We start from the raw sequence: 16,611 nt of genomic DNA, 5'->3' as shown, positions 1-16,611 counted from the left end.
CTATCTTGCTCCTTGGTTTCCTTGTTTCCCATTACTTTTCATGAAACAGAGGCAGTTTTCAGTCTTTTAAATTATCCAGATACTGCACAAATAATTCACTACAGAAAAAAGAATTAGTGTGGTATTAACTCCTCCATTTGCCCAGGTAGCTAGATTAACAAAGCAATTGTCAGGGTTCCAAGTAACACTCCCAAACAAAGAAGACTCCAAGGCTAGCAATTCCACAAATCCATTTTATTAGAGATGTCATATTGGCACATCTGGGAAAACCCTAATCTGAGAGTTCTTTCCCCACCCAAAAGAAAGTCAGAGATCCACTCCCTGCATCGACAAGTCCATCACATGGTCCAATCATTGCAATGTCCCAATGGGAGACAACCCCAAGTCACTCCCTTCCAGGTGCAAGCTGTGTGTCCTCGACTATCATAGAAAAGAATGTTGTTATGGCTAATCCTCTGTACTGACTTATGATAGCAGTTGCAGCAATTCCCATTGCCACTGTTAAATGACTTCTGTGTAATTGTTATGTGCAACATCACATGATTATCATTTGTGACTATCTGGTGGCTTCCCTTCTTTTCTCTCTACCTGTATTGGTGTGTAATTTCTTGTTACTAGCAATCATTCAGATTAGCAGCAGGCAATCAATTAATTTTCTGTTAAGATTTATGATTAAAATGTCAATGAACAATACGTACTTACATTTCAAATTGATTTCAGTATTTAATAGTATGTATGAAAATTTGTGTATATGTGTTTGTGTTTGAATAAACACACACAAATATATATGTATGCTCGAAGATTAAGAATTTGTTGATTATTATACAATAAAAGATCACATTTTAGATTTCTTTCTAATAACTATCCAGTTGTCTTAAATTTCTAAAATATTTTGTCATAACTCTGAATAGGAATGAATATGCTATTAGCAGGGTTAAGTAATGCAGTCTAGCCATTTATAGCTTAGAAATTTATAGAACTGTTGTCAGAAAATTCTTGAGATCATTTCCATTCCCCTTTCATGCAGAGATTACATAAATATCATAAATTTATTACAAGTAAATAGAATGCCTTGTTTCTGAGAATGGAATCATTTTAGAATGGATAGCTGTTAGCTTTGTTCCTTGATCTTCATATCTTGCAGTAACGATCATAGTTTATCAGTTTTCCCACTTTGGTTCCTTCTAAACACTCTTTAAATACGGTGTCCATCTCTTTGTTGTTTGCTTCACTAAAAAGTGTTTTCCAGTCACTTACTCCACCTGAAAACAAACAATTATTTCCCCTTTTTTATATGAAAACCACACCTTGTAATGTCAATAAGTATTTGCCTAAACTAAAGCCTGAAATACTACTGAATACTCAGAGAAATAAATAACAATTAGATGTTTTACAAACGTTCTTTTGCAAATGCTCCATATACACTTTTCTGGGTATATTTCCATCCATCCATCCACCCAAGTCACCAATTAATTTTTTTGTTGAGCTGGGACACCATAGAAATTGAATGAATGAATGAATGAATGAATGAATGAATGAATGAATGAATGACTATGTCCCTATATATAAACATCAGTGAATTAGTAGGAGCAGCAGATTAATACAGATACTACAAATTTTATTTTAAAAGTGTTTTTTTAAATCTTTGGCACTTTTCTGTAGTTAAAATATATACAGTAATTATTCAGTATTATTCAGAGATTCAGTAAGCATTACAATACGATAGCAGAGTGGGAAGGGACCTTGGAGGTCTTCTAGTACAACCTCCTGCCTAGGCAGGAAACCCTATGCTGTTTCAGACAAATGGCTATCCAACATCTTCTTAAAGACTTCCAGTGTTGGGACTTTCACAACTTCTGGAGGCAAGCTGTTCCACTGACTGATTGTTCTAACTGTCAGGAAATATCTCCTCAGTTCTAAGTTGCTTCTCTCCTTGATTAGTTTCCACCCATTGCTTCTTGTTCTACCTTCAGGTGCCTTGGAGAATAATTTGACTCCTTCTTCTTTGTGGCAACCCCTGAGATATTGGAAGACTGCTATCATGTCTCCCCTAGTCCTTCTATTCATTAAACTAGACATACCCAGTTCCTGCAACTGTTCCTCATATGTTTTAGTCTCCAGTCCCCTAATCATCTTTGTTGCTCTTCTCTGCATTCTTTCTGAGTCTCCACATCTTTTTTACATTGTGGCAACCAAAACTGAATGCAGTATTCCAAGTGTGGCCTTACCAAGGCATTATAAAGTGGTATTAACACTTCACGTGATCTTGATTCTACCCTCTGTTTATGCAGCCTAGAACTGTATTGGCTTTTTTGGCAGTTGCTGCATACTGCTGGCTCACATTTAAATGGTTGTCCACTAGGACTCCCAAGATCCCTTTCACAGTTAGGACTATTGACCAAGGTACCTCCTATACTGTACCTGTGCATTTTGTTTTTCTTGCCTAAATGTAGAACCTTACGTTTTTCACCATTGAATTTCATTTTGTTAGATAGTGCCCAATGTTCAAGTTTGTCAAGATCCTTCTGTATCTTAAGCCTATCTTCTGGGGTGTTGGCTATTCCTGCCAGCTTGGTGTCATCTGCAAATTTGATGAGTTCCCCATTTATTCCCTCATCCAAATCATTGATGAAGATTTTGAAGAGTACTGGGCCCAAAACAGAGCCTTGGCGTACTCCACTGCATACTTCCCTCCATTTTGATGCAGTTCCATTGAGGACTACACATTGAGTATGGTTGGTCAGCCAGTTATGAATCCATCTGGTGGTGATGCTGTCTAACCCACATTCTTCTACTTTATCTAATAGTAGGTTATGGTCTACTTTATCAAATGCCTTACTGAAGTCCAAGTAAATTATATCAATAGCATTCCTCTGGTCCACTAATTACTTCTCTTTCCCTCTTTAGAAAAGGAACAATCATGGACATATGCTATTGAGGTTGGAAGTTTATTCATTATCAAATCATTACAGACAGATTAAACTCAAGCATGGCTAACTGGATTTGTAATTATTATGCTTCTCTCATTTTGTGACCACTTCCATTTAAAATAATAATAAAAGTTTATTTTTTTTCTATAGTCCACACAAAGCATAGTTCTTTTTCAGTTAATCAATTTGATCATGCCTTTTGTGATGGCTGTTGAATTCTTGATTCTTTTTTAAAAAATGCAAATTAGAATTTCATATCATTTCCCCAATGTATGGAATGGGGATAATAATTAACTCTCACTAAAATAAGATGCCATATTTACCAGTAGCTTCCATGATGTAATGAGTGCAACATTATGGATTTTCAAAAGTTACCTTTCCGGAAAAGAGCTTCACCAAATTCTCCATGGGTTGTTTTAGATTTTTCTTTCATCGCCTTGAATGTGCTCCTTTCTGCCACATCCTGAAAGTCTTCCTCATTTAAGTTCAATTCAAGAAATGTGGAAATCTTTTTGGCTCCTAAAGCTGGGTTCTGAAAAAGGGATCAATTTGTACTACTGGTGGGAAAAAAATCTCAATTATTTTATGTCTCATTTCTAAGAAAGAGATCTGACCAACTTTGGGAAAGGAATGATGCAAATATATAACTTTCACGTCCCTCTGATTTTCTTATTCCAATGCTATGGTTATATTCTACATTCTCCATGCCAAGTATATAAATGAAAGCTCTACATGAATATATAAATATATGTATAAATATATGTATACACACACACACACACACACACACACACACACACACACACACACACTTCCAGGGAGCAAATACAATTTCCCCATGCTCAGTTTGATCCCATTTCATCTTGATGGACGTTGTTTATGCTATGTTTGGCTGGTTGGCACAGTTATTTCTACTTCTTCCCTAGAGCAAAAAGGGGTAAAATAATTATTGGGGGGAAAAGAATCAATAAACAAATGCAGAGTTTCTTTATCTGAAAATCATACGTGCTGGAGGATCATGGGTCTTTTTTAATTATAAACTTCATGAATTTATCTCAGGAAACCTGGAGGTCCTAGGTCATCTATACTCTGGTAGAAATGTTGGGAAAGCTTAATTGATATCTGAAATGGATTCTGCACATACAGCAGTGATTAAAATTCTGATCTGATTTGTTCCAGAAAGATCTGTTTTTAAATTCCTGCTACATCCTGAAACTCGCATCATTCTTTCTCTAAGTTTTTCCATTCATTGCTGTATATGAATATAAGAACCCATATATCTGAACTGTACCTCTTTTATCTCTTCATATGTTATTGGCAGGACATTTTCTTTATCAATATACTTGTTCCACGTACAAAGATACTCTATATAGGATCCCCAGGGAACTATTGAAATTTTAAAAAAAATAAGACCATGTTAGAACAACATTGATAACTGACATAAAGATGTATATGACTTGTTGAAAATTTCCGCTGATCTCTGAATATCAGCTCTACAGACTTTATCTTCTTCCAGTCCTTTTTCCTTAGTTCTAATGTCCTTGAATATTGCTATTATCTAGAAAAATTACTTTTTTTCTTTTTAATTAAGTCAGGTATGATGTTTGTTGGTTAGTAATCAATTTATATATGAATATCACATAAAAATTAACATCATTGGTAGTGTTTCATTTTGTGATCATACCACATTTAGAAAAATTATAGTTTTGCATAGATGTCAATGTACAGTGCAATGTAAGTACTATGTACTTACACAGTTCTGGCATGGTTTATAATCTGAGCATAAACAAGCATATACAAGCAATATAAGTTAATTGGAAAATTAATATTATTATTATTATTCCATCTAAATAACACTCTTGAGATATATTTATTTTTGCTAAATATTTGTAACTGGATTTAAGCCAAAATAATAAATATATATCTTTCTTTTTTCATTTGGCCTACACATAACAATGGCTCTACATGAAATTACAATAGCTGCCAGATGTTATAATGAAATATCTTGAAAAACTGAATTACAATTTTGGAAATAGCAGTAGCAATAGCACTTAGACTTAGACCATGGCTCCTCTACTTCTCTGGGCCTCTCAAATGGGAAAAGGCCAGCATACAGAATGAATGAATGAGTGAATGAATGAATGAAAAAAGACATTTTTTCCCTATTCTATTGATTTATTAGTTGGATTTATATTCTATCTTTTATGCAGATGCTCAAGGCCGCATATATAGCACACCTTCTTATTTTTTCCTACAATAACAACCCAGGGGAGGAGACTGGACTCAGGCAATGAGAAATATTTGCTCCTCTTTTCAAATATTATTTGTTCCTATATCAGAAAAGGAATTTGTTCACAGGATTAACTATGATTTATTGAATTAAGCTGAGAACCTGAACTCGAATTTGAAGTGTCTCTGCTTGAACAAAGCATACACTAATCAATAAAAAATAATAATCAAGATAGACAGCTACTATGTTCTTCATCTCTACAGACATTAAACAATTGGAATGAATAGAAATTCTACTTTTTCCTATCATTAAAGCTCGGAAGAACTCTTCAAATGTATCATGGGAAGGAATAGGACTGAAGTTGTTTGAAAAATGGAAAAAAGATACAGCAACATCTTTTGGATTGCGAAACAGCAGCAGGATCTAAAAAAAAAAACAACCATTAGAATATCAAATGAGATAGCATAGATTACATCTCCAAAATGCACCAGATCTCTGAAAATTATCCTAAACTACTTTTTATCACTGAAATCTTACATACACTTACCTGTACCAGGAAGAGAATCACATTCAGTCCATGGGATCTTACTGTATATTAATGCAAAGATGTTAGGGAACGGAATGGCCTAGTGCAGGAGTGTCAAACATGATTTCATTGAGGGCTGTATCTAAGGTGACCAACCGTCCTCCTTTAGGGAGGACAGTCCTTCTTTTGTAAGTTCTGTCCTCCCTCGAAAAGTGTCCTCCTACATGTCCTCCTTTTTGGTATTTGAAGGCTAATCTGTTGCGCGTTATGTGACGTATTTTATTAAACAGTTTTTAATGGTGTTTTTGTTACTTCATCGCAAGTATATTGAACAGATATTGAATCTTGTGTTGAATTTTTATCTAAAGAAATGCTAGACATTAAAATAGATGACAATTGTCTCTTTGAAGAAATTAGAAGACTGAATGTATATTTAAATTCTGAAAAATTAATACAATGAGGAAATCAACATGTTGAAATTGATAAAAGATAGGTGGATATTTTCAGCCATTTCAAAATGAACATATTCCATGTGAACATTTATTTATACTTGCTCAATTTACGTTGTGCTGCCCTGGAACTAATGCAGCAGTTGAAAGAGTTTTTTTCAATTGCCAATGATTTTTCAACAAGTGAGAAATCGAGATTGAATGTTGATACTCTAGCTGCAGCACTTGCCATAAAATTCAATATGAAGGATATTTCTTGTTCAGATATTTCCAATATATTGTTAGAAGATGATACATTGTCAAAAATATTAATTAAATGGAAAAGTACTCATTTAAATAATAATTAACAGGCATGTAAGCATAATTACAATATAAAATGTTGCAAATGTTTTTATTATGCATATATCATATTTTAGTGTATTATTGTTGCAATGAATAAAATATTTCTTTTATTTACGATATATTTTTTCCAATTTATTTGTCCTCCTTTTCATTGTAAAAAAGTTGGTCACCTTAGCATTTTGGACAATAGAACGTGTTTTGTCCTCCTTTTCATTGTAAAAAAGTTGGTCACCTTACTGTATCAGGGTTATGTTTGACCTTGGGGGCCTGGGTAGGCATGGCCAGGGTGACTGTGGCCAGTTTGATGTCACTCCTGTGGAGGGCGCAAGTGATAGCCCGAGCTCCATTTTCGGCTGCCAGCCTTCTGCAATCCTCTGCCAGTGTAAGCAGAGCTCGGGAGGGCTCGTTTTCACTGGCAGAGGATTGCAGGATGATGTGGCAGCCAAAAACAGAGCTCGGGAGCACATTTTCGCTGGCAGAAGCACTGCGGGCCAGTCCTTCGCTGTCTCCAGGGCAGACCCGTGGGCCAAATCTAAGTACCCTGCAGGTTGAATCCAGCCCCAGGCCTTGAGTTTGATACCCCTGGCCTAGTGAGGCAATATATTTCCAGATTAAGTGGGTGGGTGGAAAGATTGGATGTTTTAGAAAGTAGCTCACCCTTGTCTTCTTCTTAGGGCTGGCCATCCCAAAGTCACCCAATTGGCTTTATATCTCATTTAACTCGATGCCTTAACTACTATACCAAATTGGCTATCTAGTTAGTATGGAATCTCCATTTCAAATCTATTTACAGCTATTTCCTCAAATGATGTCTCTGAATTACTAAAGGGCAGAGCTTTCATTTGAACACAGTCATATTCTGGAAATGCAATTGATTTGCACTGCGGTAATTACAATTATCCAAATTTAAAGGAATGATCAACAAATAGCTATGGAACACAGCTATTGTACTGTTGTAATGTTTGCTATTGTGCTACCAAGTCATCCATTTTTTACGGTGAATAATGATTATTATATTAAGTGTGCTCTTGCTTATCTTATTCTCAATGTTTTACTGTTCAAAAGTAACTATCCATATAGAAATACTCATTGAATTTTATCAATATCGTTACACATTTATGAGCATTAAATCGGGTACTTACTTTGGCTTTGTTCTTGAAAATAGATGGTGGGAATCTATCAGGACGGAGATGAGTATACATCACTCTCCTGGAAGGATAAGTATCCATCCTCTTCAATAAATAATAAATGAAATAAAATCAATCAATCAATTATCAACTCCCAGAATTCTTCGGTCAGCATGAGAAACACCAGATTAGACTAGTCAGGTTTGAATAATTATTGGACACTACTTAAATTCAAGCTTTCAAAGTCACAAAAGTTATGTTTCCCTTTTCTGTCGTCCACCCCACAATCATAAAATAAGAAATTGCTTGGAAATAAATTTGTTGAACTCAAAAATCACACCTGGTTTAGGTAAATATAATCCAAAGTATGGACTAGGCTAGGCTAGGCTAGGTGAGACGAGACGAGACAAGACTAATAACATCACATTTCAAATAGGCAATTTCAAGTTTTCCTCGATAGTAACACACTTACTGGTCAGTGGATTGGTTAATATATCAACCAAGTTCAATTTTACCTCTTCAAAGACTGATTAGTGCAGAATCAACCCAGCTGTCTCTCATCAAACATAGTCTGACTGACTAATTTTATTCTGGGGACACCCTGCAAAAATACTCAATATTTTACCTCTATTGCAGTTTTAAAATACGGTCTGATGAAAATTTACCATCACTGAGTAGTTGATGTCTGTCAGTCTGCATAATTAATACTAACCTTATACTTTTCAGTATCTCCTATTTCGAGATATGGATATTCTGCTAGGAGAAGTTTTTCATCCAACTTCTCTGGTTCATATTTCTTTGCAGATGTTATTACTAAATCAGTAACAATCTGGCCAACCCAGTTGGTACCTGGGGGAGGGGTACAAAATTAAATACACTTATAGAACCATATATAGTTGTATAATAAAAACATAAAAACAATACCTGTCAATTTACAGCTGAAAGGCTGTGAAAATATGTAGGAACTAGACACAATGATCAGCAGGCATTTTATAGCTCAGGACCCACATAGCATCTTTCTATTTGTCAGATAGGTGGGCCTCTGACAATCTTCAGAAATGTTTCTTTCTTTATTCTTAACACCTGGACAGATGTACATTGGGAAAGGTCTTCCTCTTAGGCCCAAGTCATGTAAAAAAAATTAAAAAATCAATAGCCACACTTTAAACTGTGCTTAGCACTAATCTTTCAGCATTGACATCCCAAGATCACCCTTTCTTGCAATTAAAGTCCTTGCTTAGTGACTGAGTTCCATTCCAGTGAACATATAACAGTATTTAGTGTTTGCCATTTATTACCAAAATGTTTACAAATAGTCACTAAGGTAGTTCCAAAAAAAAGGAGAATCTGTATTAAGCTTACCTAACCACTGTACTTTTCACCAATTGCACTTTCCAAATGCTTTTTATAAAGTATAAACTCTCTCAAATGCACTGGGGTAATCAAAAAAGGAAATAACCAAGGCAGGAATAATTGTTGCCAAATTTTACTGGCTCATAAAAAGATGGTGGTATTTGTCCACATAATGCCAACTGTCAGAAACTATCTTGTCATAGAATTACAAGCAATTGGGCTTTCTGTATGACTTTTGTGTTCATACTGCTTATTAAATGGAATTATCAAGTCTGCATAAATAATGCTAACCTTACACATTTCAGTATCTCCTATTTCAAGATATGCAAGTTCTGCTAGTAGAAGTTTAGAACTTAGAACTCTCAGAAAACTCAATTTTACAGACTGAGCATTAGGCATAACAGACTCATTGAAATAAAATACTTCTGCATTGACAAAGTGGACACATCTCTAGCAAGGCAGTCGCTTCTCAAGTTTACTTTGAAAACTGCTAGGATGTAACAACCTGCCAAAATATCTTTTTAAAATAAACTTTTAAAATATAATACTATTAAACACCCACTATATGGTTTTTTTCAGTATTAAACACCTACTATAGATTGTTTCCCCTGCTTATGTGGAATGAAAGTGACGTTATACATTCAACAGGTGAAGTTCAATTTTAACTAACATTGGTAAGGATCTCAATAATTTCAGAGAGGAATCTATTTCTGAAGGCAGCTCTTAGTCAAGATAGAAAGCATTTGGACATAATGGAGCCTTCACCCCACATTTTTTCCCCAAGTCTGTCTTTGCTGCTAACAGAGCTCATATTCTGATGAAACAAAGTGCAAAGTCCATATCTATTCAAAAAAAATTCCAGGATGTTTCTGCTTTCAATCTTTGCACATGCAACATTCTCAGTCAAGGTATAACTTTTAGAAAAGGTTGCATTATGACTTGCAAAATTTAATTTCAGGAATACTGTGAGGAAATGCACATATTCCATGATTTCTAAGAACATTTTGTAACAGCAGACTTTCTGATGTTAGAGTATTGCGTTCTCATTTTTCAATTTTCATTTCATTTTCATTTTATTAGATTTGTTAGCCACTCCCTCTCCTCGAAGGGACTCGGGGCGGCATACAATCAAAGATATATATTTTATGTTGCATAGAGGAGGTATAAAAACTCATAACACAATATTACATTTCATAAAATAATACAATAATAATAGGATTAAAATAACCTTAAAAATTACCCTAAGATTTAAAAAATTGCCAGGAGGATTAGAGAATAGAATTGTAGTTAAGCCAGGCCAGCTAGTTGGAACAGGTGGGTCTTGAGTTTCTTGCGGAAGGAGCGGAGATCAGTTGTAGTCCTAATGTCGGGGGGGGGGGTCATTCCAGAGGGCTGGCCCCATCACAGAGAAGGCCCTGTTCCTGGGCGCCGCCTGCTGGCATTGCTTAGTGGACGGCACCCGGAGGAGTCCCTCTCTGTGAGAGCGAATTGGTCGCAGGGATCAATGTAGTGATACACTTTGATCACAAGTCCTTGTATGCTTGTGAACAATTTCAAGTACTCTAGGTAACCCACATTAAGACATTTGCAAATTTTGATAACTTGACCTGAATCAATAGTTGTAACTGTCAGTGCAATAATAGTAATCCCATATGTGCATAGAATTCCTTTGGAAAAAGATAGACAAAACAAAAGCAGTAAAATAATACACACCTTGACAGTGATCCCTCATCAATATGACAAGCTCTCTTTGAACTCAAACTTTATTTGAGCCTATTTCCTTATTCTAATGTGGAATAATCTGTGTTTGATTATTATGGTCCATGGCCTAGGTAAGTTTTCAATATGCTGTCCTCATTCATATGAAAATATATTTCATTAGATATACTGATACTCCAGAGGATTAAGGGTTAAGAGTTTTGCAAAAAGAAATAAAGTAGTGTTTTTGCACAACACTCTCCACCAAAAATAAATAAGCCTCTATATAAAAATAAACTATGAATAAAATTAACTACCATATTTATTTATCCATACATGCATACATACATCCAAAATACTGTATTTGTAGTTCAGGGTTCAAATGGGGGGTCCTTGGTCTTCTCTTGGCTTGATTACTTTCTTGCAAACATTTCATTACCCTAACTATGGTAGGTAACATCATCAATGATAATAAGGAAGCTTTTTGTTCTCTTTTGGGCTGGTTGATTGTCTCTTTTGCATTGTCTATAGATGTTGTTAATGTTTATGTGTCTATTGATGGTTGATTTGTCATCGGAATATAAACTGACAGCAAGCAGCACTCCTTACTAGCATTGATGATGTTGCCTAGTTAGGGTAATGAAACATCGGCAAGAACTTTCTAACAATTGTGGCACAGTTTGATTACAAATTGTCAAATGACAAAATAACGCAGTAGAGATTTTAATTTCTGTTGATAGTAACCACAAGGTAAATGCAGCTGAAAAAATTTGAGTAAGGCCGATGGAATGTTGGCTGGTTGCACCATATTCTTGTTCTGAGGTGGAAGCAATCTCGTGGGGTGAATAGTCACATAACAGGACACTGGACATTAGTCGTGGAAAGTGATTTCTCAACTTAATGCTGGGTGTTTCAAGCCCTGAGCAGGAGGACGATATTCCTTAAGGGGGGATGAGCAACGTTTTGGTGATCACGAATCTGGTTTAACATTTCTAAAGGGCAGAGGAACACCAAAGTCAGATTCATCATGGACTTTGTAGGAACATTTTTGCTTTAAACTGATATACTGTATGCCTACTTCATCATACTTTTAATCTATTCCCCACCTCAAAATGGAAACAGTACTTTTAAAGGGGGGCTCTGAAGATGACTAAAAGGGCACTCAGTGACTGTAGGTTGTTCCTTGCTGCTTTAGGCTGAAGTTCAATGAGAAGGCCTGGATACACCAATGATGCCATTAAGATGGCACTTGGAAAGTAAAGCAGAAGATAGATTATCATTTCTGTCTTTCTTACAATGGAAATGCCAGCTTCATGGCGCAAAGGTATATTGTACCCTTTACAAAGGTGCAGTTCCCTTGTAAAGGTTTCCAAATATTTGCATAATGTTATTCTTAATATTGTTCAACTCTATGGTATAACAGCTATGATAACTAGCTAGATAGATAGCTAGATAGCTAGATAGCTAGAGACAGACCAACCGACCTTTCATTACTTACCTGGGATTCTAAAATTTTGTGAAAGGCCTGGTTCATTTTCTCCAGAGGATTCATAACATTGTGTATCTTTTCCCTCTCTGTGTGCATTGTTGCTGGTTATGCTAATGGAAATGCATTTTCCCACATTTGAACAAACTATAAATGCTCCATAAACATTTAAAGAAGTTGGCATGTGACTGTAAACAGCCCAACCAAAGAATCTCTAAGACCACCCGCACCAACACTGATAGGGCAATCCACTAGAATAGAAACTGGCACTACTACTGATTATTTTACTTAGTTTGGGTAATGAAACATCTGAAACAGTGGTGGGTTGCAGGTAGTACGTCCCGGTATGAGCGTACCAGAGCCTGTCCAGAGCACCGGATACCGTTCGATACGGTGCTCCGGAGGGCACACCCGCCTGCCTGGGCTCCTTACTAGTCTTTTAAGACTTTGTGGCTTCTGCGCACTTGCACGGCATGTACAGCGCCTGCGCGATGCTCCGCTGAGCAGCTGGAGTGTCGTGGAGGCTTGTGGAGGTGCTAAGACGCATGGGCGTGCTCTGTCCATGTGCACGCGCACTGCATGCGTCCTGTTCCAACCGGAACTCACCACTGATCTGCAAGAAAACAAGTAAGCTCAGGGAGCACCAAGGACCCCTCATTTCAGGCCTGAGCTTCAAATATTCTCCAGTTTAGAGACTTACCTTTGTGTGTAATGCTTCCAATCAGCATCAGTTACAAAATTCCCATTATAGAATATATTTAAAAAATGAAAACTTGTCCCTCCCAAACAGGGTTTTTCTTTGGAATTCTAAAGATTGAAAGCCCAATGAAAGCCATTGAACATACAAGTTTAAAGTTGTTGATGTTATTAAACTTTTGTAGCTAAAATGTCAGCAATATAGGATCGTAGCAAAGGTGACATATATTCAATCAATCAATTTGAAGTCTGTTTAACAATATGGTTTCTCTCTATAGATGTAATGATTTGTTTTCCACGGTGCAACTTCAGAGATTAAATAGATATTATTTAAAATTGCTCAGGGAATGGCAGAAACCAGGACAATTATGGATATGCAAAGATGTTTTTCATATTATTCCTGACATTTCCCTTACCCTTTGATTTTATTCCAGGCTGTGAAACTACGATTCATCACTTTTTCAAGTAAAATCTAATCAGGCAGGGCCTTTAAAAAAATGTATCCAAGGCCCAGAGTCACCTTTGTAGATATAAGAAAACCAACAAACAAACTCACCAGATTTGCAATATCCTGCTAGAATTACATCGTCACTCCTGGCTTGGAAGGCCTCCAAAGCTTTGAACTGTTCTGGGTTGCAAAGGATAGTTGGGTATACAATTCCTTCATGAGTAAACAGCATCTCCTCTGGTGTTATCTGCTCTCCTTCTTTCATGGCTTTTTCCAGAATCTCAATAAACTTTTTTCTAACATATGCCATTTCAGCCTTTTTTGTATATGTGTGTGGGGAATCTGTTCAAACAAACAACCCAATTTGTCTTTTAAATACAATACAAATGAATGTATATATAGTTTTTCAGCTGTCAAAGAAAGACAGTGATTTAAAACATGCATTTGCAGTGCAAATCAAAATGTCCAAATAAAAACAAAAACAGGAAAAAAGTTTTTCTACAATTAAAGGCATTTCAATTCCGGATATTTTCTATTAGGATGAAATGGAAAAACATAGTTTTAAAATTTGAAAGATCTAATGACAATGTCCCCATAAACATTTATTCTGCTAGAGTTTAAGAGGTTGCAGTTACAAGTTATAATCTCCTCTTGTACAGTGCCATTCAGTTTGGCTGCAACGTCAGTACACCTAAACCATTAGCAAATATTTTTCTTCACCCTCAAAACAACAACAAAAACCCAGAAAGATAAAGAAAAAGAAAAAATAATAATTTTATCCTGGTTCATTCTTCTCTTTCACCCAGCTTTGCTTGTCTGCTCCTCAATATTTCTGCATTCTTTGAAATATATCAAGCTTGGCTTACATTCTTCCACGCTCTGCAGTAAGAGAAAAGTATTTGTGATGCACTTCAATATATCAGCCTATAACTGTAATCAATTTTTCATGGAAATCTCTTCCCTTTCTTCCACTGACAGTTTAATACTCAACAAGGCGTAACCTGCAGAAAGCTGGAGAGGAACCACCTCTGGTATGTGCCTAGCATAAATAATCCCATGACTCTGAATGTGTGTAGCAAAGTTCATTGAATCTCAGGGCTAGTCCCAAATTGGACACCATCCCAGCTGCTCTGGAAAAAGGTGCTATCTCAATTCAATTTGTAAGCACTCTCCCATAATTAAAAGAAAGGGGGGTAGGTTCCACACTCAAATAAAAGTGAACTCACTGAGCATTATTTTAGAGACAGAATGGGGAGATTGACTGCCATGGTGCTGAAATAGCCTTGGAGAAGGGTTTAAGGACAACTGCTTGAGAAGCATGAAAAGACAACATAAAAAGTTTTGTAAGTATTGTAATGCACATGGATGAGCAAAGGGTCCCTGTTCCTTCAGAAAGAGAGGCAGACAGAGAAGACATAATTCAGAGCAAAGTCAAAAATACTCCACATATCTAAAGAGTTTTGTTTGTACATTTAGGAATAATAAATAATCAGATGATTGGAGAATGGGATCATGTCATTGGAATGATTAGACATTTAGATCAATTGGATTTGAAATTGGGACAACAGAAGAATATTTTGGTCACAAATCCTTTGTGCATAATCCTTTTGAAGTTAACGTTAGCACCAGTCTGTCTTTCTATTAGTAAGAACAGTTAGAAAGGCCGAGTGGGACTTCCAGTTCCGGCTGCGGATCGCGACGGGCATGCCTTGCCGCCCTGCGCGCTCTTGGTGGGCTCCCCCTTGATCCGGGGGCACAGGGAGCCTCGTAGGGGCCCCTGCCGGGGGGACGGCTTAGCGGGGGACCCCCTGTGTTGGTGGCAGCTGGGGGGCTCCCTGCATCGCCCTAGGCACCAGGAGGCAAAAGGGGAGGCACTTCTGTGTCTTCGCGTCGAGGCAGCCGGGTGAGACTGACGATTTGAAGGCTGCAGCTGCAATGCGGTGAGGTGGAAATCCCCCCCCTTCTCTTTCTTGACTGAAGGGAAAAAAAGGAATGTCGGCTTTTTAAAACTTCAATCCGTTCCTGGGAAGTGTGACTGGAGAGAGGGGCATTTCCCCCCCCCCTTGGATAAGCGGCTCTAAACTGCTCTCTGCCCCCAGAGGAGGAGGAGGGGGGTGAGCTTTGGAATGAAGTCACGCTCATAGCAAACAGCAGGTTTATCTTACTGCAATTGCAAAATGAGGTGATGATCTGACTTTTTGAAAACTTTGAAAACTTTTGGTTTGTTGCCTTCTGATCCCGGTGCTGGCGAGGCAAGATGGCACACTTCCGTTGTCTTCATGTACTTTGAAATTTGACTCCACCCACATAAATTGCTGGCATTTTGTTTTTGTCTCCATGACACTCAGAGATATCTCTTGTTATATTTTATCCTGGACTTGGATCAATGGATTTTGCTGTCTGGATTTAGGCTTTAGATAAGGTCTTTATTTGTCTGGACTGCCTGCCTCGTGATCTCTCTCGGCTATCCACTTGTACAATCGCTGCTTCCCTGTATTGACACAGACATTTCTGAGCTCTTCTTACTACAATGGCACCAAAAAAAAACCACCACCAGGGAAGCCAGGCTTTGCTGACTCTGCCCCAACATCCTCAATGTCCAGCCCCAGTGGACAACAGGCCTTAACATCTTTGCTCCAGCCTAAGCCCCTTGAGGTGGACCTAACTCAACAGATGTTCCAAACGATCTTAAAGGGGCAGGAGGAACTAAAGAGTCAACTAAGAGAAATGAATGAACAGCTCAGAGAAAACCAGAACCGAACGGCCCAAAATACACAAAGATTGGAACTTTTGGAGGATGGGACGGCTGAGATGAGGAGGGAGGTGGGGGGGGGGTGTCCAGAAAGGAAACCAAGAACTCGAGAACCATCAGATAAAAATGGAGTTTGAAAGGATGTCTTTTTTCCTTAGATTTCAAAATGTAATTGAAGCTGATGATGAAGATTTGAGGGACATCATGACAAATTATTGGCTGAATATATAAAAAAAGACAGACAACAGATGGGGTGGGACATCGACCTGGTCTATAGAGTAAATTAAGCATACGCCAGAACACACAACGTTCCAAGGGAGGTTCACATCAAATTTCTCAGAAAGACTACAAGAGATGAGATTCTGAGTGCACAAAGGGGGCAAAGTACTAAAATACAAAGATAGAGAAATAGCCATCTTGAAACAAATCCCAAAGAAAGTTAGAGATAAAAGAAAAAAATATTCGCTTCTAGCGAAGAAATTATACCAGAAAGGGATGTGGTTTCGATGGCTTATGCCAGAAGGTATATTAATATTCTGGGAGGACACTAGAATTAGAATTAACACAACTATGG

General features: G+C 37.2%; 1 protein-coding gene across 1 annotated transcript; it reads right to left on the bottom strand.

The window, feature by feature from the left end:
• Window positions 1-225: 225 nt before the first annotated feature.
• LOC309386003 (sulfotransferase 6B1-like) lies at window positions 226-14,312 on the bottom strand. Its single transcript, XM_081940901.1, has 8 exons — window positions 14,152-14,312; window positions 13,394-13,627; window positions 8,317-8,453; window positions 7,620-7,709; window positions 5,457-5,583; window positions 4,222-4,316; window positions 3,306-3,462; window positions 226-1,262 (listed from the first exon to the last, which is right to left on the bottom strand). The coding sequence occupies exons 2-8, from the start codon at window positions 13,593-13,595 to the stop codon at window positions 1,132-1,134; spliced, it is 939 nt and encodes a 312-aa protein (XP_081797027.1). The 5' UTR covers window positions 13,596-13,627; window positions 14,152-14,312; the 3' UTR covers window positions 226-1,131.
• Window positions 14,313-16,611: the final 2,299 nt, after the last annotated feature.

The sequence above is a fragment of the Natrix helvetica genome, assembly GCF_964273705.1.
Source record: "Natrix helvetica genome assembly, chromosome: 2".
NCBI classification, from domain to species: Eukaryota; Metazoa; Chordata; class Lepidosauria; order Squamata; family Natricidae; genus Natrix; species Natrix helvetica.
This window is presented reverse-complemented; position numbering and strand designations above follow the sequence as displayed.